The following is a 26850-nucleotide window of genomic DNA, read 5'->3' as shown; positions in this document are numbered from 1 at the left end:
TCCACAGCAGAGCGATGTCTGTAACTGACCAGTGTCTCTCTAATGCAGGTCCCCACTTCTCTCGCTCTCTCTCTCTGTCTCCGTCTCTCTCCCCCTCTCCCTCTGGCTCTCCCACTCCCTCTGTCCCGCTCCCTCTCCCTCTCCCTCTCTCTCGCTCCCTCTCCCTCTCTCCCCTCCTGTCTCTCTCTGTATCGCTCTCTCCCTCTCTCTCTATCTTTCTCGCTCTGTCTGCTTCTCTCACTCTCTCTCTCCCTCTCCCTCTGTCTCTCCCTCACACACTCTCTCTCTCTCAAACATCCTCTCTCTCTCTCCCCTGCCACCGCACCTCTCTCTCTCTCTCTCCACGCCTCCCCACTCTCTCTCTCTGTCTCTCTCTCGATCAGGGAGGTGTCCGCACATTCACTGGTCTCACCAGTGATCTGTGTCTCTCAGGTATTGGCCAATGATTTGGACCAGGGTCAGAATGGGGAAGTCTCTTACACCATCTCAGCTTCAGCCCAGAGTGACCTCTTCCAAATCAACCCCGTAACTGGTCACATCAGCACAGCTGCGATCATGGACCGAGAGATCTGGCCAGAGACTCAGTAAGTACTGACCGCACCAACACTGACCGCACCAACACTGACCGCACTGACACTGACCACACTGACACTGGCCGCACTGACACTGACCGCACTGACTGCACCAACACTGACCGCACCGACACTGACCGCACCGACACTGACCGCACTGACATTGGCCGCACTGACACTGGCCGCACTGACACTGACCACACTGACTGCACCAACACTGACCGCACCAACACTGACCGCACCGACACTGACCGCACCGACACTGGCCGCACTGACACTGGCCGCACTGAAACTGGCCGCACTGACACTGACCGCACTGACACTGACTGCACCAACACTGACCGCACCAACACTGGCCGCACTGACACTGGCCGCACTGACACTGACCGCACCGACACTGACCGCACCGACACTGACCGCACCGACAATGACCGCACTGACACTGGCCGCACTGACACTGACCGCACTGACACTGACCGCACTGACACTGGCCGCACTGACACTGACCGCACTGACACTGTCCGCACCGACACTGTCCGCACCAACACTGACCGCACTGACACTGACCGCACCGACACTGACCGCACCGACACTGTCCGCACTGACACTGACCGCACTGACACTGACCGCACTGACACTGACCGCAGTGACACTGGCCGCACTGACACTGACCGCACTGACACTGACCGCACTGACACTGACCGCACTGACACTGACTGCACTCACACTGACCGCACTGACACTGGCCGCACTGACACTGACCGCACTGACACTGACTGCACTCACACTGACCGCACTGACACTGACCGCACTGACACTGACCGCACTGACACTGGCCGCACTGACACTGGCCGCACTGACACTGACTGCACTCACACTGACCGCACTGACACTGACCGCACTGACACTGACCGCACTGACACTGACTGCACCAACACTGACCGCACCGACACTGACCGCACTGACACTGACCGCACTGACACTGACGGCACTGACACTGGCCGGACTGACACTGACCGCACTGACACTGACCGCACTGACACTGACTGCACTCACACTGGCCGCACTGACACTGACCGCACCGACACTGACGGCACTGACACTGGCCGCACTGACACTGACCGCACTGACACTGACCGCACCGACACTGACGGCACTGACACTGGCCGCACTGACACTGACCGCACCGACACTGACGGCACTGACACTGGCCGCACTGACACTGACCGCACTGACACTGACCGCACTGACACTGACCGCACCGACACTGACCGCACTGACACTGACCACATTGACACTGACTGCACTGACACTGGCCGCACTGACACTGACCGCACTAACACTGTCCGCACCGACACTGACCGCACTGACACTGACCGCACCGACACTGGCCGCACTGACACTGACTGCACTGACACTGGCCGCACTGACACTGACCGCACTGACACTGTCCGCACCGACACTGACCGCACTGACACTGACCGCACCGACACTGACCGCACCGACACTGTCCGCACTGACACTGACCGCACCGACACTGGCCGCACTGACACTGACTGCACTGACACTGGCCGCACTGACACTGACCGCACTGACACTGACCGCACTGACACTGACTGCACTGACACTGGCTGCACTGACACTGACCGCACTGACACTGTCCGCACCGACACTGACCGCACTGACACTGACCGCACCGACACTGACCGCACCGACACTGTCCGCACTGACACTGTCCGCACTGACACTGACCGCACTCACACTGGCCGCACTGACACTGGCCGCACTGACACTGACCGCACTGACACTGACCGCACTCACACTGACCGCACTGACACTGGCCGCACTGACACTGACTGCACTGACACTGACCGCACTGACACTGACCGCACTGACACTGGCCGCACTGACACTGACCGCACTGACACTGACCGCGCTGACACTGACTGCACTGACACTGGCCGCACTGACACTGACCGCACTGACACTGACCGCACTGACACTGACCGCACTCACACTGACTGCACTGACACTGGCCACACTGACACTGACCGCACTGACACTGACCGCACTGACACTGACTGCACTGACACTGGCCGCACTGACACTGACCGCACTGACACTGACCGCACCGACACTGACCGCACTGACACTGACCGCACCGACACTGACCGCACCGACACTGTCCGCACTGACACTGACCGCACTCACACTGGCCGCACTGACACTGGCCGCACTGACGCTGACCGCACTGACACTGACCGCACTGACACTGACTGCACTCACACTGACCGCACTGACACTGGCCGCACTTTCACTGACCGCACTGACACTGACCGCACTGACACTGACTGCACTCACACTGACCGCACTGACACTGACCGCACTGACACTGACCGCACTGACACTGACCGCACTGACACTGGCCGCACTGACACTGACCGCACTGACACTGACTGCACTCACACTGACCGCACCGACACTGACCGCACTGACACTGACTGCACTCACACTGGCCGCACTGACACTGACCGCACTGACACTGACCGCAGTGACACTGACGACACTCACACTGACCGCACAGACACTGGCCGCACTGACACTGACCGCACTGACACTGACCGCACTGACACTGACTGCACTGACACTGGCCGCACTGACACTGTCCGCACTGACACTGACCGCACCGACACTGACTGCACTGACACTGACCGCACTGACACTGACCGCACCGACACTGACCGCACCGACACTGACCGCACTCACACTGACCGCACTGACACTGACCGCACCGACACTGACCGCACTGACACTGACCGCACCGACACTGTCCGCACTGACACTGACTGCACTCACACTGACCGCACTGACACTGACCGCACCGACACTGACCGCACCGACACTGACCGCACTCGCACTGACCGCACTGACACTGACCGCACCAACACTGACCGCACTAACACTGACCGCACCGACACTGACCGCCCTCACACTGACCGCACTGACACTGACCGCACCGACACTGACCGCACCGACACTGACCGCACTCACACTGACCGCACTGACACTGACCGCACTGACACTGACCGCACCGACACTGACCGCACTCACACTGACCGCACTGACACTGACCGCACCGACACTGACCGCACCGACACTGACCGCACTCACACTGACCGCACTGACACTGACCGCACCGACACTGACCGCACTCACACTGACCGCACCGACACTGACCGCACCGACACTGTCCGCACTGACACTGACCGCACTGACACTGACCGCACCGACATTGTCCGCACCGACACTGACCGCACCGACACTGGCCGCACTGCCACTGGCCGCACTGACACTGACCGCACTGACACTGGCCGCACCGACACTGTCCGCACCGACACTGACCGCACTGACACTGGCCGCACTGACACTGACCGCACTGACACTGACCGCACCGACACTGACCGCACCGACACTGACTGCACTGACACTGACCGCACTGACACTGTCCGCACTGACACTGACCGCACCGACACTGTCCGCACTGACACTGACCGCACTGACACTGACCACACTGACACTGACGTCACCGACACTGACTGCACTGACACTGACCGCACTGACACTGACCGCACCGACAGTGACCGCACTGACACTGACCACACCGACACTGTCCGCACTGACACTGACCGCACTGACACTGACCGCACCGACACTGACCGCAACGACACTGACCACACTGACACTGACCGCACTGACACGGACCGCACCGACACTGTCCGCACTGACACTGACCTCACTGACACTGACCGCACCGACACTGACCGCACTGACACTGACCGCACTCACACTGACCGCACCGACACTGACCGCACTGACACTGACCGCACTCACACTGACCGCACTGACACTGACCGCACTGACACTGACGTCACCGACACTGTCCGCACTGACACTGACCGCACTGACACTGACTGCACTCACACTGACTGCACTCACACTGACCGCACCGACACTGACCGCACCGACACTGACCGCACTGACACTGACCGCACTGACACTGGCCGGACTGACACTGACCGCACTGACACAGACTGCACTCACACTGACCGCACCGACACTGACCGCACCGACACTGACCGCACTGACACTGACCGCACTGACCCTGACCGCACTGACACTGACCGCACTGACACTGACCGCACTGACACTGGCCGGACTGACACTGACCGCACTGACACAGACTGCACTCACACTGACCGCACCGACACTGACCGCACCGACACTGACCGCACTGACACTGACCGCACTGACACTGACTGCACTCACACTGACTGCACTCACACTGACCGCACCGACACTGACCGCACCGACACTGACCGCACTGACACTGACCGCACTGACACTGGCCGGACTGACACTGACCGCACTGACACAGACTGCACTCACACTGACCGCACCGACACTGACCGCACCGACACTGACCGCACTGACACTGACCGCACTGACCCTGACCGCACTGACACTGACCGCACTGACACTGACCGCACTGACACTGGCCGGACTGACACTGACCGCACTGACACAGACTGCACTCACACTGACCGCACCGACACTGACCGCACCGACACTGACCGCACTGACACTGACCGCACCGACACTGACCGCACTGACACTGACCGCACTGACCCTGACCGCACCGACACTGTCCGCACTATCACTGACCACAACGACGCTGTCCACCCTGTCACTGACCGCACAGTCACTGACCACAACGACGCTGTCCACCCTGTCACTGACCGCACCGACACTGACCGCACCAACACTGTCCGCACTGTCACTGACTGCACCGACACTGTCCGCACTGACACTGACCGCAGTGACACTGACCGCACTGACACTGACCGCACTGACACTGGCCGCACTGACACTGACCGCAGTGACACTGACCGCACTGACACTGACCGCACCAACCCTGACCACACCGACACTGGCTGCACTGACACTGTCCGCACCGACACTGACCGCACCAACCCTGACCGCACTGACACAGACTGCACTCACACTGACCGCACCGACACTGACCGCACCGACACTGACCGCACTGACACTGACCGCACTATCACTGCCCGCACTGACACTGACCGCACCGACACGGACTGCACTGACACTGACCGCACCGACACTGACCGCACTGACACTGACCGCAGTGACACTGACCGCACCGACACTGACCGCACCGACACTGGCCGCACTGACACTGACTGCACTGACACTGGCCGCACTGACACTGACCGCACTGACACTGACCGCACTGACACTGTCCGCACCGACACTGACCGCACTGACACTGACCGCACCGACACTGACCGCACCGACACTGTCCGCACTGACACTGACCGCAGTCACACTGGCCGCACTGACACTGGCCGCACTGACACTGACCGCACTGACACTGACTGCACTCACACTGACCGCACTGACACTGGCCGCACTGACACTGACCGCACTGACACTGACTGCACTCACACTGACCGCACTGACACTGACCGCACTGACCCTGACCGCACTGACACTGACCGCACTGACACTGACCGCACTGACACAGACTGCACTCACACTGACCGCACCGACACTGACCGCACCGACACTGACCGCACTGACACTGACCGCACTGACCCTGACCGCACTGACACTGACCGCACTGACACTGACCGCACTGACACTGGCCGGACTGACACTGACCGCACTGACACAGACTGCACTCACACTGACCGCACCGACACTGACCGCACCGACACTGACCACACTGACACTGACCGCACCGACACTGACCGCACTGACACTGACCGCACTGACCCTGACCGCACCGACACTGTCCGCACTATCACTGACCACAACGACGCTGTCCACCCTGTCACTGACCGCACAGTCACTGACCACAACGACGCTGTCCACCCTGTCACTGACCGCACCGACACTGACCGCACCAACACTGTCCGCACTGTCACTGACTGCACCGACACTGTCCGCACTGACACTGACCGCAGTGACACTGACCGCACTGACACTGACCGCACTGACACTGGCCGCACTGACACTGACCGCAGTGACACTGACCGCACTGACACTGACCGCACCAACCCTGACCACACCGACACTGGCTGCACTGACACTGTCCGCACCGACACTGACCGCACCAACCCTGACCGCACTGACACAGACTGCACTCACACTGACCGCACCGACACTGACCGCACAGACACTGACCGCACTGACACTGACCGCACTATCACTGCCCGCACTGACACTGACCGCACCGACACGGACTGCACTGACACTGACCGCACCGACACTGACCGCACTGACACTGACCGCAGTGACACTGACCGCACCGACACTGACCGCACCGACACTGGCCGCACTGACACTGACTGCACTGACACTGGCCGCACTGACACTGACCGCACTGACACTGACCGCACTGACACTGTCCGCACCGACACTGACCGCACTGACACTGACTGCACTCACACTGACCGCACTGACACTGGCCGCACTGACACTGACCGCACTGACACTGACTGCACTCACACTGACCGCACTGACACTGACCGCACTGACACTGACCGCACTGACACTGACCGCACTGACACTGACTGCACTCACACTGACCGCACTGACACTGACCGCACTGACACTGACCGCACTGACACTGACTGCAGTGACACTGGCCGCACTGACACTGACCGCACTGACACTGACCGCACTGACACTGACTGCACTGACACTGGCCGCACTGACACTGACCGCACTGACACTGACCGCAGTGACACTGACCGCACTCACACTGACCGCACTGACACTGACCGCACCGACACTGTCCGCACTGACACTGACCTCACTGACACTGACCGCACCGACACTGACCGCACTGACACTGACTGCACTCACACTGACCGCACTGACACTGACCGCACTGACACTGACGTCACCGACACTGTCCGCACTGACACTGACCGCACCGACACTGTCCGCACTGACACTGACTGCACTCACACTGACCGCACTGACACTGACCGCACTGACACTGACGTCACCGACACTGTCCGCACTGACACTGACTGCACTCACACTGACCGCACTGACACTGACCGCACTGACACTGACCGCACTGACACTGACTGCACTCACACTGACTGCACTCACACTGACCGCACTGACACTGACCGCACTGACACTGGCCGGACTGACACTGACCGCACTGACACAGACAGCACTCACACTGACCGCACCGACACTGACCGCACCGACACTGACCGCACTGACACTGACCGCACTGACACTGGCCGGACTGACACTGACCGCACTGACACAGACAGCACTCACACTGACCGCACCGACACTGACCGCACCGACACTGACCGCACCGACACTGACCGCACTGACACTGACCGCACTGACCCTGACCGCAGTGACACTGACCGCACTGACACTGACCGCACTGACACTGACCGCACTGACTGCACCAACACTGGACGCACTGTCACGAACCGCACCGACACTGTCCGCACTGTCACTGACCACAACGACGCTGTCCACCCTGTCACTGACCGCACAGTCACTGACCACAACGACGCTGTCCACCCTGTCACTGACCGCACAGTCACTGACCACAACGACGCTGTCCACCCTGTCACTGACCGCACCGACACTGACCGCACCAACACTGTCCGCACTGTCACTGACTGCACCGACACTGTCCGCACTGACACTGTCCGCACCGACACTGACCGCACCGACACTGTCCGCACTGCCACTGACTGCACTGACGCTGTCCGCACTGACACTGACCGCACTATCACTGACCGCACCGACACTGACCGCACGGACACTGACCGCACCGACACTGACCGCACTGACACTGACCGCACTGACACTGGCCGGACTGACACTGACCGCACTGACACAGACTGCACTCACACTGACCGCACCGACACTGACCGCACCGACACTGACCGCACTGACACTGACCGCACTATCACTGACCGCACTGACACTGACCGCACCGACACGGACTGCACTGACACTGACCGCACCGACACTGACCGCACTGACACTGACCGCAGTGACACTGACCGCACTGACACTGACCGCACCGACACTGGCCGCACCGACACTGACTGCACTGACACTGGCCGCACTGACACTGACCGCACTGACACTGACCGCACTGACACTGACTGCACTGACACTGGCCGCACTGACACTGACCGCACTGACACTGTCCGCACCGACACTGACCGCACTGACACTGACCGCACCGACACTGACCGCACCGACACTGTCCGCACCGACACTGACCGCACTCACACTGGCCGCACTGACACTGGCCGCACTGACACTGGCCGCACTGACACTGACTGCACTCACACTGACCGCACTGACACTGGCCGCACTGACACTGACCGCACTGACACTGACCGCAGTGACACTGGCCGCACTGACACTGACCGCACTGACACTGACTGCACTGACACTGGCCGCACTGACACTGACCGCACTGACACTGACCGCAGTGACACTGACCGCACTCACACTGACTGCACTGACACTGGCCGCACTGACACTGACCGCACTGACACTGACCGCACTGACACTGACTGCACTGACACTGGCCGCACTGACACTGACCGCACTGACACTGACCGCACCGACACTGACCGCACTGACACTGACCGCACCGACACTGACCGCACCGACACTGTCCGCACTGACACTGACCGCACTCACTCTGGCCGCACTGACACTGGCCGCAGTGACACTGACCGCACTGACACTGACCGCACTGACACTGACTGCACTCACACTGACCGCACTGACACTGGCCGCACTTTCACTGACCGCACTGACACTGACCGCACTGACACTGACTGCACTCACACTGACCGCACTGACACTGACCGCACTGACACTGACTGCACTCACACTGGCCGCACTGACACTGACCGCACTGACACTGACCGCAGTGACACTGACCGCACTCACACTGACCGCACTGACACTGGCCGCACTGACACTGACCGCACTGACACTGACCGCACTGACACTGACTGCACTGACACTGGCCGCACTGACACTGACCGCACTGACACTGGCCGCAGCGACACTGACCGCACTGACACTGACCGCACTGACACTGACCGCACCGACACTGACCGCACTGACACTGACCGCACTCACACTGACCGCACTGACACTGACCGCACCGACACTGACCGCACTGACACTGAATGCACTGACACTGACTGCACTGACACTGGCCGCACCGACACTGACCGCACCGACACTGACCGCACCGACACTGTCCGCACTGACACTGACCGCACTCACACTGGCCGCACTGACACTGGCCGCACTGACGCTGACCGCATTGACACTGACCGCACTGACACTGACTGCACTCACACTGACCGCACTTACACTGGCCGCACTTTCACTGACCGCACTGACACTGACCGCACTGACACTGACTGCACTCACACTGACCGCACTGACACTGACCGCACTGACACTGACCGCACTGACACTGACTGCACTCACACTGGCCGCACTGACACTGACCGCACTGACACTGACCGCAGTGACACTGACCGCACTCACACTGACCGCACTGACACTGGCCGCACTGACACTGACCGCACTGACACTGACCGCACTGACACTGACTGCACTGACACTGGCCGCACTGACACTGACCGCACTGACACTGACCGCACCGACACTGACTGCACTGACACTGACACTGACCGCACCGACACTGACCGCACTGACACTGACCGCACTGACGCTGACCGCATTGACACTGACCGCACTGACACTGACCGCATTGACACTGACCGCACCGACACTGACCGCACTGACACTGACCGCACTGACACTGACCGCACCGACACTGACCGCACCGACACTGTCCGCACTGACACTGACCGCACTCACACTGGCCGCACTGACACTGGCCGCAGTGACACTGACCGCACTGACACTGACCGCACTGACACTGACTGCACTCACACTGACCGCACTGACACTGGCCGCACTTTCACTGACCGCACTGACACTGACCGCACTGACACTGACTGCACTCACACTGACCGCACTGACACTGACCGCACTGACACTGACTGCACTCACACTGGCCGCACTGAATCTGACCGCACTGACACTGACCGCAGTGACACTGACCGCACTCACACTGACCGCACTGACGCTGACCGCATTGACACTGACCGCACTGACACTGACCGCACTTACACTGGCCGCACTTTCACTGACCGCAGTGACACTGACTGCACTGACACTGACTGCACTCACACTGGCCGTACTGACACTGTCCGCACTGACACTGACCGCACTGACACTGACTGCACTCACACTGACCGCACTGACACTGACCGCACTGACACTGACCGCACTGACACTGACTGCACTCACACTGGCCGCACTGACACTGACCGCACTGACACTGACCGCAGTGACACTGACCGCACTCACACTGACCGCACTGACACTGGCCGCACTGACACTGACCGCACTGACACTGACCGCACTGACACTGACTGCACTGACACTGGCCGCACTGACACTGACCGCACTGACACTGACCGCACCGACACTGACTGCACTGACACTGACCGCACTGACACTGACCGCACCGACACTGACCGCACTGACACTGACCGCACTCACACTGACCGCACTGACACTGACCGCACCGACACTGACCGCACTGACACTGACCGCACCGACACTGTCCGCACTGACACTGTCCGCACTGACACTGACCGCAGTGACACTGACCGCACTGACACTGACTGCACCAACACTGGACGCACTGTCACGAACCGCACCGACACTGTCCGCACTGTCACTGACCACAACGACGCTGTCCACCCTGTCACTGACCGCACAGTCACTGACCACAACGACGCTGTCCACCCTGTCACTGACCGCACCGACACTGACCGCACCAACACTGTCCGCACTGTCACTGACTGCACCGACACTGTCCGCACTGACACTGACCGCAGTGACACTGACCGCACTGACACTGACCGCACTGACACTGGCCGCACTGACAATGACCGCAGTGACACTGACCGCACTGACACTGACCGCACCAACCCTGACCACACCGACACTGGCTGCACTGACACTGTCCGCACCGACACTGACCGCACCGACACTGTCCGCACTGCCACTGACTGCACTGACGCTGTCCGCACTGACACTGACCGCACTATCAGTGACCGCACCGACACTGACCGCACGGACACTGACCGCACCGACACTGACCGCACTGACACTGACCGCACTGACACTGGCCGGACTGACACTGACCGCACTGACACAGACTGCACTCACACTGACCGCACCGACACTGACCGCACCGACACTGACCGCACTGACACTGACCGCACTATCACTGACCGCACTGACACTGACCGCACCGACACGGACTGCACTGACACTGACCGCACCGACACTGACCGCACTGACACTGACCGCAGTGACACTGACCGCACTGACACTGACCGCACCGACACTGGCCGCACCGACACTGACTGCACTGACACTGGCCGCACTGACACTGACCGCACTGACACTGACCGCACTGACACTGACTGCACTGACACTGGCCGCACTGACACTGACCGCACTGACACTGTGCGCACCGACACTGACCGCACTGACACTGACCGCACCGACACTGACCGCACCGACACTGTCCGCACTGACACTGACCGCACTCACACTGGCCGCACTGACACTGGCCGCACTGACACTGACCGCACTGACACTGACTGCACTCACACTGACCGCACTGACACTGGCCGCACTGACACTGGCCGCACTGACACTGACCGCACTGACACTGACTGCACTCACACTGACCGCACTGACACTGACCGCACTGACACTGACCGCACTGACACTGACTGCAGTGACACTGGCCGCACTGACACTGACCGCACTGACACTGACTGCACTGACACTGGCCGCACTGACACTGGCCGCACTGACACTGACCGCAGTGACACTGACCGCACTCACACTGACTGCACTGACACTGGCCGCACTGACACTGACCGCACTGACACTGACTGCACTGACACTGGCCGCACTGACACTGACCGCACTGACACTGACCGCAGTGACACTGACCGCACTGACACTGACCGCACTGACACTGACTGCACTGACACTGGCCGCACTGACACTGACCGCACTGACACTGACTGCACTGACACTGACTGCACTGACACTGGCCGCACTGACACTGACCGCACCGACACTGACCGCACCGACACTGACCGCACCGACACTGTCCGCACTGACACTGACCGCACTCACACTGGCCGCACTGACACTGGCCGCACTGACGCTGACCGCACTGACACTGACCGCACTCACACTGACTGCACTCACACTGACCGCACTGACACTGACCGCACTGACACTGGCCGCACTGACACTGACCGCACTGACACTGACCGCAGTGACACTGACCGCACTCACACTGACCGCACTGACACTGGCCGCACTGACACTGACCGCACTGACACTGACCGCACTGACACTGACTGCACTGACACTGGCCGCACTGACACTGACCGCACTGACACTGACCGCACCGACACTGACTGCACTGACACTGACCGCACTGACACTGACCGCACCGACACTGACCGCACTGACACTGACCGCACTCACACTGACCGCACTGACACTGACCGCACCGACACTGACCGCACTGACACTGACCGCACCGACACTGACTGCACTGACACTGACCGCACTGACACTGACCGCACCGACACTGACCGCACTGACACTGACTGCACTGACACTGGCCGCACTGACACTGACCGCACTGACACTGACCGCACCGACACTGACTGCACTGACACTGACCGCACTGACACTGACCGCACCGACACTGACCGCACTGACACTGACCGCACTCACACTGACCGCACTGACACTGACCGCACCGACACTGACCGCACCGACACTGACCGCACTGACACTGACCGCACTGACACTGACTGCACTCACACTGACCGCACTGACACTGACCGCACCGACACTGACCGCACCGACACTGTCCGCACTGACACTGACCGCACTCACACTGGCCGCACTGACACTGGCCGCACTGACACTGGCCGCACTGACACTGACCGCACCGACACTGTCCGCACTGACACTGACTGCACTCACACTGACCGCACTGACACTGACCGCACCGACACTGACCGCACCGACACTGTCCGCACTGACACTGACCGCACTCACACTGGCCGCACTGACACTGGCCGCACTGACACTGACCGCACTGACACTGACTGCACTCACACTGACCGCACTGACACTGGCCGCACTGACACTGACCGCACTGACACTGACTGCACTCACACTGACCGCACTGACACTGACCGCACTGACACTGACCGCACTGACACTGACTGCAGTGACACTGGCCGCACTGACACTGACCGCACTGACACTGACCGCACTGACACTGACTGCACTGACACTGGCCGCACTGACACTGACCGCACTGACACTGACCGCAGTGACACTGACCGCACTCACACTGACTGCACTGACACTGGCCGCACTGACACTGACCGCACTGACACTGACCGCACTGACACTGACTGCACTGACACTGGCCGCACTGACACTGACCGCACTGACACTGACCGCACCGACACTGACCGCACTGACACTGACCGCACCGACACTGACCGCACCGACACTGTCCGCACTGACACTGACCGCACTCACACTGGCCGCACTGACACTGGCCGCAGTGACACTGACCGCACTGACACTGACCGCACTGACACTGACTGCACTCACACTGACCGCACTGACACTGGCCGCACTTTCACTGACCGCACTGACACTGACCGCACTGACACTGACTGCACTCACACTGACCGCACTGACACTGACCGCACTGACACTGACTGCACTCACACTGGCCGCACTGACACTGACCGCACTGACACTGACCGCAGTGACACTGACCGCACTCACACTGACCGCACTGACACTGGCCGCACTGACACTGACCGCACTGACACTGACCGCACCGACACTGACCGCACTGACACTGACCGCACTCACACTGACCGCACTGACACTGACCGCACCGACACTGACCGCACTGACACTGACCGCACCGACACTGGCCGCACTGACACTGACTGCACTCACACTGACCGCACTGACACTGACCGCACCGACACTGACCGCACCGACACTGACCGCACCAACACTGACCGCACTAACACTGACCGCACCGACACTGACCGCACCGACACTGACCGCCCTCACACTGACCGCACTGACACTGACCGCACCGACACTGTCCGCACCGACACTGGCCGCACTGCCACTGGCCGCACTGACACTGACCGCACTGACACTGGCCGCACCGACACTGACCGCACCGACACTGTCCGCACCGACACTGACCGCACTGACACTGGCCGCACTGACACTGACCGCACTGACACTGTCCGCACTGACACTGACCGCACCGACACTGTCCGCACTGACACTGACCGCACTGACACTGACCGCACTGACACTGACGTCACCGACACTGACTGCACTGACACTGACCGCACTGACACTGACCGCACCGACAGTGACCGCACTGACACTGACCACACCGACACTGTCCGCACTGACACTGACCGCACCGACACTGACCGCAACGACACTGACCACACTGACACTGACCGCACTGACACTGACCGCACCGACACTGTCCGCACTGACACTGACCTCACTGACACTGACCGCACCGACACTGACCGCACTGACACTGACTGCACTCACACTGACCGCACTGACACTGACCGCACTGACACTGACGTCACCGACACTGTCCGCACTGACACTGACCGCACTGACACTGACCGCACTGACACTGGCCGGACTGACACTGACCGCACTGACACAGACTGCACTCACACTGACCGCACCGACACTGACCGCACCGACACTGACCGCACTGACACTGTCCGCACTGACACTGGCCGGACTGACACTGACTGCACTCACACAGACTGCACTCACACTGACCGCACCGACACTGACCGCACCGACACTGACCGCACTGACACTGACCGCACTGACACTGGCCGGACTGACACTGACCGCACTGACACAGACTGCACTCACACTGACCGCACCGACACTGACCGCACCGACACTGACCGCACTGACACTGACCGCACTGACCCTGACCGCACTGACACTGACCGCACTGACACTGACCGCACTGACACTGACCGCACCGACACTGACCGCACTGACACTGACCGCACTGACACAGACTGCACTCACACTGACCGCACCGACACTGACCGCACCGACACTGACCGCACCGACACTGACCGCACTGACCCTGACCGCACTGACACTGACCGCAGTGACACTGACCGCACTGACTGCACCAACACTGGACGCACTGTCACGAACCGCACCGACACTGTCCGCACTGTCACTGACCACAACGACGCTGTCCACCCTGTCACTGACCGCACAGTCACTGACCACAACGACGCTGTCCACCCTGTCACTGACCGCACCGACACTGACCGCACCAACACTGTCCGCACTGTCACTGACTGCACCGACACTGTCCGCACTGACACTGAACGCAGTGACACTGACCGCACTGACACTGACCGCACTGACACTGGCCGCACTGACACTGACTGCACTGACACTGGCCGCACTGACACTGACCGCACTGACACTGACCGCAGTGACACTGACCGCACTCACACTGACCGCACTGACACTGACCGCACCGACACTGTCCGCACTGACACTGACCTCACTGACACTGACCGCACCGACACTGACCGCACTGACACTGACTGCACTCACACTGACCGCACTGACACTGACCGCACTGACACTGACGTCACCGACACTGTCCGCACTGACACTGACCGCACTTACACTGACCGCACTGACACTGACTGCACTGACACTGACCTCACTGACACTGACCGCACCGACACTGACCGCACTGACACTGACCGCACCGACACTGTCCGCACTGACACTGACTGCACTGACACTGACCTCACTGACACTGACCGCACCGACACTGACCGCACTGACACTGACCGCACTGACACTGACGTCACCGACACTGTCCGCACTGACACTGACCGCACTCACACTGACTGCACTCAGACTGACCGCACTGACACTGACCGCACTCACACTGACCGCACTGACACTGACCGCACCGACACTGACCGCACCGACACTGACCGCACCGACACTGACCGCACTGACACTGACCGCACTGACACTGGCCGGACTGACACTGACCGCACTGACACAGACTGCACTCACACTGACCGCACCGACACTGACCGCACCGACACTGACCGCACTGACACTGACCGCACTGACCCTGACCGCACTGACACTGACTGCACTGACACTGGCTGCACTGACACTGACCGCACTGACACTGACCGCACTGACACTGACCGCACCGACACTGTCCGCACTGACACTGACCTCACTGACACTGACCGCACCGACACTGACCGCACTGACACTGACTGCACTCACACTGACCGCACTGACACTGACCGCACTGACACTGACGTCACTGACACTGACCGCACTGACACTGGCCGGACTGACACTGACTGCACTCACACTGACTGCACTCACACTGACCGCACCGACACTGACGGCACCGACACTGACCGCACTGACACTGACCGCACTGACACTGGCCGGACTGACACTGACCGCACTGACACAGACTGCACTCACACTGACCGCACTGACACTGACCGCACTGACACTGACCGCACTGACCCTGACCGCAGTGACACTGACTGCACTGACACTGGCCGCACTGACACTGACCGCACTGACACTGACCGCAGTGACACTGACCGCACTCACACTGACCGCACTGACACTGACCGCACCGACACTGTCCGCACTGACACTGACCTCACTGACACTGACCGCACCGACACTGACCGCACTGACACTGACTGCACTCACACTGACCGCACTGACACTGACCGCACTGACACTGACGTCACCGACACTGTCCGCACTGACACTGACCGCACCGACACTGTCCGCACTGACACTGACTGCACTCACACTGACCGCACTGACACTGACCGCACTGACACTGACCGCACTGACACTGACGTCACCGACACTGTCCGCACTGACACTGACCGCACTGACACTGACTGCACTCACACTGACTGCACTCACACTGACCGCACCGACACTGACCGCACCGACACTGACCGCACCGACACTGACCGCACTGACACTGACCGCACTGACACTGGCCGGACTGACACTGACCGCACTGACACAGACTGCACTCACACTGTCCGCACTGACACTGACCGCACCGACACTGACCGCACTGACTGCACCAACACTGGACGCACTGTCACGAACCGCACCGACACTGTCCGCACTGTCACTGACCACAACGACGCAGTCCACCCTGTCACTGACCGCACAGTCACTGACCACAACGACGCTGTCCACCCTGTCACTGACCGCACCGACACTGACCGCACCAACACTGTCCGCACTGTCACTGACTGCACCGACACTGTCCGCACTGACACTGAACGCAGTGACACTGACCGCACTGACACTGACCGCACTGACACTGGCCGCACTGACACTGACCGCACTGACACTGACCGCACTGACACTGACTGCACTGACACTGGCCGCACTGACACTGACCGCACTGACACTGACCGCAGTGACACTGACCGCACTCACACTGACCGCACTGACACTGACCGCACCGACACTGTCCGCACTGACACTGACCTCACTGACACTGACCGCACCGACACTGACCGCACTGACACTGACTGCACTCACACTGACCGCACTGACACTGACCGCACTGACACTGACGTCACCGACACTGTCCGCACTGACACTGACCGCACTTACACTGACCGCACTGACACTGACTGCACTGACACTGACCTCACTGACACTGACCGCACCGACACTGACCGCACTGACACTGACCGCACCGACACTGTCCGCACTGACACTGACTGCACTGACACTGACCTCACTGACACTGACCGCACCGACACTGACCGCACTGACACTGACCGCACTGACACTGACGTCACCGACACTGTCCGCACTGACACTGACCGCACTCACACTGACTGCACTCAGACTGACCGCACTGACACTGACCGCACTCACACTGACCGCACTGACACTGACCGCACCGACACTGACCGCACCGACACTGACCGCACCGACACTGACCGCACTGACACTGACCGCACTGACACTGGCCGGACTGACACTGACCGCACTGACACAGACTGCACTCACACTGACCGCACCGACACTGACCGCACCGACACTGACCGCACTGACACTGACCGCACTGACCCTGACCGCACTGACACTGACTGCACTGACACTGGCTGCACTGACACTGACCGCACTGACACTGACCGCACTGACACTGACCGCACCGACACTGTCCGCACTGACACTGACCTCACTGACACTGACCGCACCGACACTGACCGCACTGACACTGACTGCACTCACACTGACCGCACTGACACTGACCGCACTGACACTGACGTCACTGACACTGACCGCACTGACACTGGCCGGACTGACACTGACTGCACTCACACTGACTGCACTCACACTGACCGCACCGACACTGACGGCACCGACACTGACCGCACTGACACTGACCGCACTGACACTGGCCGGACTGACACTGACCGCACTGACACAGACTGCACTCACACTGACCGCACTGACACTGACCGCACTGACACTGACCGCACTGACACTGACCGCACTGACCCTGACCGCAGTGACACTGACTGCACTGACACTGGCCGCACTGACACTGACCGCACTGACACTGACCGCAGTGACACTGACCGCACTCACACTGACCGCACTGACACTGACCGCACCGACACTGTCCGCACTGACACTGACCTCACTGACACTGACCGCACCGACACTGACCGCACTGACACTGACTGCACTCACACTGACCGCACTGACACTGACCGCACTGACACTGACGTCACCGACACTGTCCGCACTGACACTGACCGCACCGACACTGTCCGCACTGACACTGACTGCACTCACACTGACCGCACTGACACTGACCGCACTGACACTGACCGCACTGACACTGACGTCACCGACACTGTCCGCACTGACACTGACCGCACTGACACTGACTGCACTCACACTGACTGCACTCACACTGACCGCACCGACACTGACCGCACCGACACTGACCGCACCGACACTGACCGCACTGACACTGACCGCACTGACACTGGCCGGACTGACACTGACCGCACTGACACAGACTGCACTCACACTGTCCGCACTGACACTGACCGCACCGACACTGACCGCACTGACTGCACCAACACTGGACGCACTGTCACGAACCGCACCGACACTGTCCGCACTGTCACTGACCACAACGACGCTGTCCACCCTGTCACTGACCGCACAGTCACTGACCACAACGACGCTGTCCACCCTGTCACTGACCGCACCGACACTGACCGCACCAACACTGTCCGCACTGTCACTGACTGCACCGACACTGTCCGCACTGACACTGACCGCAGTGACACTGACCGCACTGACACTGACCGCACTGACACTGGCCGCACTGACAATGACTGCAGTGACACTGACCGCACTGACACTGACCGCACCAACCCTGACCACACCGACACTGACTGCACTCACACTGACCGCACTGACACTGACCGCACCGACACTGTCCGCACTGCCACTGACTGCACTGACGCTGTCCGCACTGACACTGACCGCACTATCAGTGACCGCACCGACACTGACCGCACGGACACTGACCGCACCGACACTGACCGCACTGACACTGACCGCACTGACACTGGCCGGACTGACACTGACCGCACTGACACAGACTGCACTCACACTGACCGCACCGACACTGACCGCACCGACACTGACCGCACTGACACTGACCGCACTCACACTGACCGCACTATCACTGACCGCACTGACACTGACCGCACCGACACGGACTGCACTGACACTGACCGCACCGACACTGACCGCACTGACACTGACCGCAGTGACACTGACCGCACTGACACTGACCGCACCGACACTGGCCGCACCGACACTGACTGCACTGACACTGGCCGCACTGACACTGACTGCACTGACACTGGCCGCACTGACACTGACCGCACTGACACTGTCCGCACCGACACTGACCGCACTGACACTGACCGCACCGACACTGACCGCACCGACACTGTCCGCACTGACACTGACCGCACTCACACTTGCCGCACTGACACTGGCCGCACTGACACTGACCGCACTCACACTGGCCGCACTGACACTGGCCGCACTGACACTGACCGCACTGACACTGACTGCACTCACACTGACCGCACTGACACTGACCGCACTGACACTGACCGCACTGACACTGACTGCAGTGACACTGGCCGCACTGACACTGACCGCACTGACACTGACTGCACTGACACTGGCCGCACTGACACTGACCGCACTGACACTGACCGCAGTGACACTGACCGCACTCACACTGACTGCACTGACACTGGCCGCACTGACACTGACCGCACTGACACTGACTGCACTGACACTGGCCGCACTGACACTGACCGCACTGACACTGACCGCAGTGACACTGACCGCACTGACACTGACCGCACTGACACTGACTGCACTGACACTGGCCGCACTGACACTGACCGCACTGACACTGACTGCACTGACACTGACTGCACTGACACTGGCCGCACTGACACTGACCGCACCGACACTGACCGCACCGACACTGACCGCACCGACACTGTCCGCACTGACACTGACCGCACTCACACTGGCCGCACTGACACTGGCCGCACTGACGCTGACCGCACTGACACTGACCGCACTGACACTGACTGCACTCACACTGACCGCACTGACACTGGCCGCACTTTCACTGACCGCACTGACACTGACCGCACTCACACTGACTGCACTCACACTGACCGCACTGACACTGACCGCACTGACACTGACCGCACTGACACTGACCGCACTGACACTGACTGCACTCACACTGGCCGCACTGACACTGACCGCACTGACACTGACCGCAGTGACACTGACCGCACTCACACTGACCGCACTGACACTGGCCGCACTGACACTGACCGCACTGACACTGACCGCACTGACACTGACTGCACTGACACTGGCCGCAGTGACACTGACCGCACTCACACTGACCGCACTGACACTGGCCGCACTGACACTGACCGCACTGACACTGACCGCACTGACACTGACTGCACTGACACTGGCCGCACTGACACTGACCGCACTGACACTGACCGCACCGACACTGACTGCACTGACACTGACCGCACTGACACTGACCGCACTCACACTGACCGCACTGACACTGACCGCACCGACACTGACTGCACTGACACTGACCGCACTGACACTGACCGCACCGACACTGACCGCACTGACACTGACTGCACTGACACTGGCCGCACTGACACTGACCGCACTGACACTGACCGCACCGACACTGACTGCACTGACACTGACCGCACCGACACTGACCGCACTGACACTGACCGCACTCACACTGACCGCACTGACACTGACCGCACCGAAACTGACCGCACCGACACTGACCGCACTGACACTGACCGCACCGACACTGTCCGCACTGACACTGACTGCACTCACACTGACCGCACTGACACTGACCGCACCGACACTGACCGCACCGACACTGTCCGCACTGACACTGACCGCACTCACACTGGCCGCACTGACACTGGCCGCACTGACACTGACCGCACTGACACTGACTGCACTCACACTGACCGCACTGACACTGGCCGCACTGACACTGACCGCACTGACACTGACTGCACTCACACTGACCGCACTGACACTGACCGCACTGACACTGACCGCACTGACACTGACTGCAGTGACACTGGCCGCACTGACACTGACCGCACTGACACTGACCGCACTGACACTGACTGCACTGACACTGGCCGCACTGACACTGACCGCACTGACACTGACCGCAGTGACACTGACCGCACTCACACTGACTGCACTGACACTGGCCGCACTGACACTGACCGCACTGACACTGACCGCACTGACACTGACTGCACTGACACTGGCCGCACTGACACTGACCGCACTGACACTGACCGCACCGACACTGACCGCACCGACACTGACCGCACCGACACTGTCCGCACTGACACTGACCGCACTCACACTGGCCGCACTGACACTGGCCGCAGTGACACTGACCGCACTGACACTGACCGCACTGACACTGACTGCACTCACACTGACCGCACTGACACTGGCCGCACTTTCACTGACCGCACTGACACTGACCGCACTGACACTGACTGCACTCACACTGACCGCACTGACACTGACCGCACTGACACTGACTGCACTCACACTGGCCGCACTGACACTGACCGCACTGACACTGACCGCAGTGACACTGACCGCACTCACACTGACCGCACTGACACTGGCCGCACTGACACTGACCGCACTGACACTGACCGCACCGACACTGACCGCACTGACACTGACCGCACTCACACTGACCGCACTGACACTGACCGCACCGACACTGACCGCACTGACACTGACCGCACCGACACTGGCCGCACTGACACTGACTGCACTCACACTGACCGCACTGACACTGACCGCACCGACACTGACCGCACCGACACTGACCGCACTCACACTGACCGCACTGACACTGACCGCACCAACACTGACCGCACTAACACTGACCGCACTGACACTGACCGCACTGACACTGACCGCACCGACACTGGCCGCACTGCCACTGGCCGCACTGACACTGACCGCACCGACACTGACCGCCCTCACACTGACCGCACTGACACTGACCGCACCGACACTGTCCGCACCGACACTGACCGCCCTCACACTGACCGCACTGACACTGACCGCACCGACACTGTCCGCACCGACACTGGCCGCACTGCCACTGGCCGCACTGACACTGACCGCACTGACACTGGCCGCACCGACACTGACCGCACCGACACTGTCCGCACCGACACTGACTGCACTGACACTGACCGCACTGACACTGTCCGCACTGACACTGACCGCACCGACACTGTCCGCACTGACACTGACCGCACTGACACTGACCGCACTGACACTGACGTCACCGACACTGACTGCACTGACACTGACCGCACTGACACTGACCGCACCGACAGTGACCGCACTGACACTGACCACACCGACACTGTCCGCACTGACACTGACCGCACCGACACTGACCGCAACGACACTGACCACACTGACACTGACCGCACTGACACTGACCGCACCGACACTGTCCGCACTGACACTGACCTCACTGACACTGACCGCACCGACACTGACCGCACTCACACTGACCGCACTCACACTGACCGCACTGACACTGACCGCACTGACACTGACTGCACTCACACTGACCGCACTGACACTGACCTCACTGACACTGACCGCACCGACACTGACCGCACTGACACTGACTGCACTCACACTGACCGCACTGACACTGACCGCACTGACACTGACGTCACCGACACTGTCCGCACTGACACTGACCGCACTGACACTGACCGCACTGACACTGGCCGGACTGACACTGACCGCACTGACACAGACTGCACTCACACTGACCGCACCGACACTGACCGCACCGACACTGACCGCACTGACACTGTCCGCACTGACACTGGCCGGACTGACACTGACTGCACTCACACAGACTGCACTCACACTGACCGCACCGACACTGACCGCACCGACACTGACCGCACTGACACTGACCGCACTGACACTGGCCGGACTGACACTGACCGCACTGACACAGACTGCACTCACACTGACCGCACCGACACTGACCGCACCGACACTGACCGCACTGACACTGACCGCACTGACCCTGACCGCACTGACACTGACCGCACCGACAGTGACCGCACTGACACTGACCGCACCGACACTGTCCGCACTGTCACTGACCACAACGACGCTGTCCACCCTGTCACTGACCGCACAGTCACTGACCACAACGACGCTGTCCACCCTGTCACTGACCGCACCGACACTGACCGCACCAACACTGTCCGCACTGTCACTGACTGCACCGACACTGTCCGCACTGACACTGAACGCAGTGACACTGACCGCACTGACACTGACCGCACTGACACTGGCCGCACTGACACTGACCGCACTGACACTGACCGCACTGACACTGACTGCACTGACACTGGCCGCACTGACACTGACCGCACTGACACTGACCGCAGTGACACTGACCGCACTCACACTGACCGCACTGACACTGACCGCACCGACACTGTCCGCACTGACACTGACCTCACTGACACTGACCGCACCGACACTGACCGCACTGACACTGACTGCACTCACACTGACCGCACTGACACTGACCGCACTGACACTGACCGCACTGACACTGACTGCACTGACACTGACCGCACTGACACTGACCGCACTGACACTGACCGCAGTGACACTGAGGACACCGACACTGACCGCACTGACACTGACCGCACTGACACTGACTGCACTGACACTGACCGCACTGACACTGACCGCACTGACACTGACCGCAGTGACACTGAGGACACCGACACTGACCGCACTGACACTGACCGCACTGACACTGACCGCACTGACACTGACCGCAGTGACACTGAGGACACCGACACTGACCGCACTGACACTGACTGCACTGACACTGACCGCACTGACACTGACTGCACTCACACTGTCCGCACTGACACTGACCGCACTGACACTGACTGCACTCACACTGACCGCACCGACACTGACCGCACTGACACTGACCGCACTCACACTGACCGCACTGACACTGACCGCACCGACACTGACCGCACCGACACTGACCGCACCGACACTGACCGCACTGACACTGACCGCACTGACACTGGCCGGACTGACACTGACCGCACTGACACAGACTGCACTCACACTGACCGCACCGACACTGACCGCACCGACACTGACCGCACTGACACTGACCGCACTGACCCTGACCGCACTGACACTGACTGCACTGACACTGGCTGCACTGACACTGACCGCACTGACACTGACCGCACTGACACTGACCGCACCAACACTGTCCGCACTGACACTGACCTCACTGATACTGACCGCACCGACACTGACCGCACTGACACTGACTGCACTCACACTGACCGCACTGACACTGACCGCACTGACACTGACCGCACTGACACTGACCGCACCAACACTGTCCGCACTGACACTGACCTCACTGATACTGACCGCACTGACACTGACCGCACTGACACTGACCGCACTGACACTGACGTCACTGACACTGACCGCACTGACACTGGCCGGACTGACACTGACCGCACTGACACTGTCCGCACTGACACTGACCTCACTGACACTGACCGCACCGACACTGACCGCACTCACACTGACTGCACTCACACTGACCGCACCGACACTGACCGCACCGACACTGACCGCACTGACACTGACCGCACTGACACTGGCCGGACTGACACTGACCGCACTGACACAGACTGCACTCACACTGACCGCACTGACACTGACCGCACCGACACTGACCGCACTGACACTGACCGCACTGACCCTGACCGCACCGACACTGACCGCACTGACACTGGCCGCACTGACACTGACCGCACTGACACTGGCCGGACTGACCCTGACCGCACCGACACTGACCGCACTGACACTGACCGCAGTGACACTGACCGCACTGACACTGACCGCACTCACACTGACCGCACTGACACTGACCGCACTGACTGCACCAACACTGGACGCACTGTCACGAACCGCACCGACACTGTCCGCACTGTCACTGACCACAACGACGCTGTCCACCCTGTCACTGACCGCACAGTCACTGACCACAACGACGCTGTCCACCCTGTCACTGACCGCACAGTCACTGACCACAACGACG

The 26850-nt window shown here is 61.0% G+C and overlaps 1 protein-coding gene across 2 annotated transcripts in view; it reads left to right on the top strand.

The window, feature by feature from the left end:
• Positions 1-26850, top strand: part of LOC125453604 (protocadherin-16-like) — a 344257-nt gene that overhangs the window by 270553 nt on the left and 46854 nt on the right. For both annotated transcript variants that reach the window (XM_059646911.1, XM_059646910.1), the window contains one exon: positions 433-584. In XM_059646911.1, coding sequence (XP_059502894.1) covers positions 433-584 — 152 coding nt within the window. The remainder of the gene's footprint in view (positions 1-432; positions 585-26850) is intronic.

Source organism: Stegostoma tigrinum, chromosome 6, assembly GCF_030684315.1.
Source record: "Stegostoma tigrinum isolate sSteTig4 chromosome 6, sSteTig4.hap1, whole genome shotgun sequence".
In the NCBI taxonomy this organism is placed as follows: Eukaryota; Metazoa; Chordata; class Chondrichthyes; order Orectolobiformes; family Stegostomatidae; genus Stegostoma; species Stegostoma tigrinum.
Note: the sequence above shows the minus strand (reverse complement) of the source record. Positions and strands in the feature narration are given on the sequence as shown.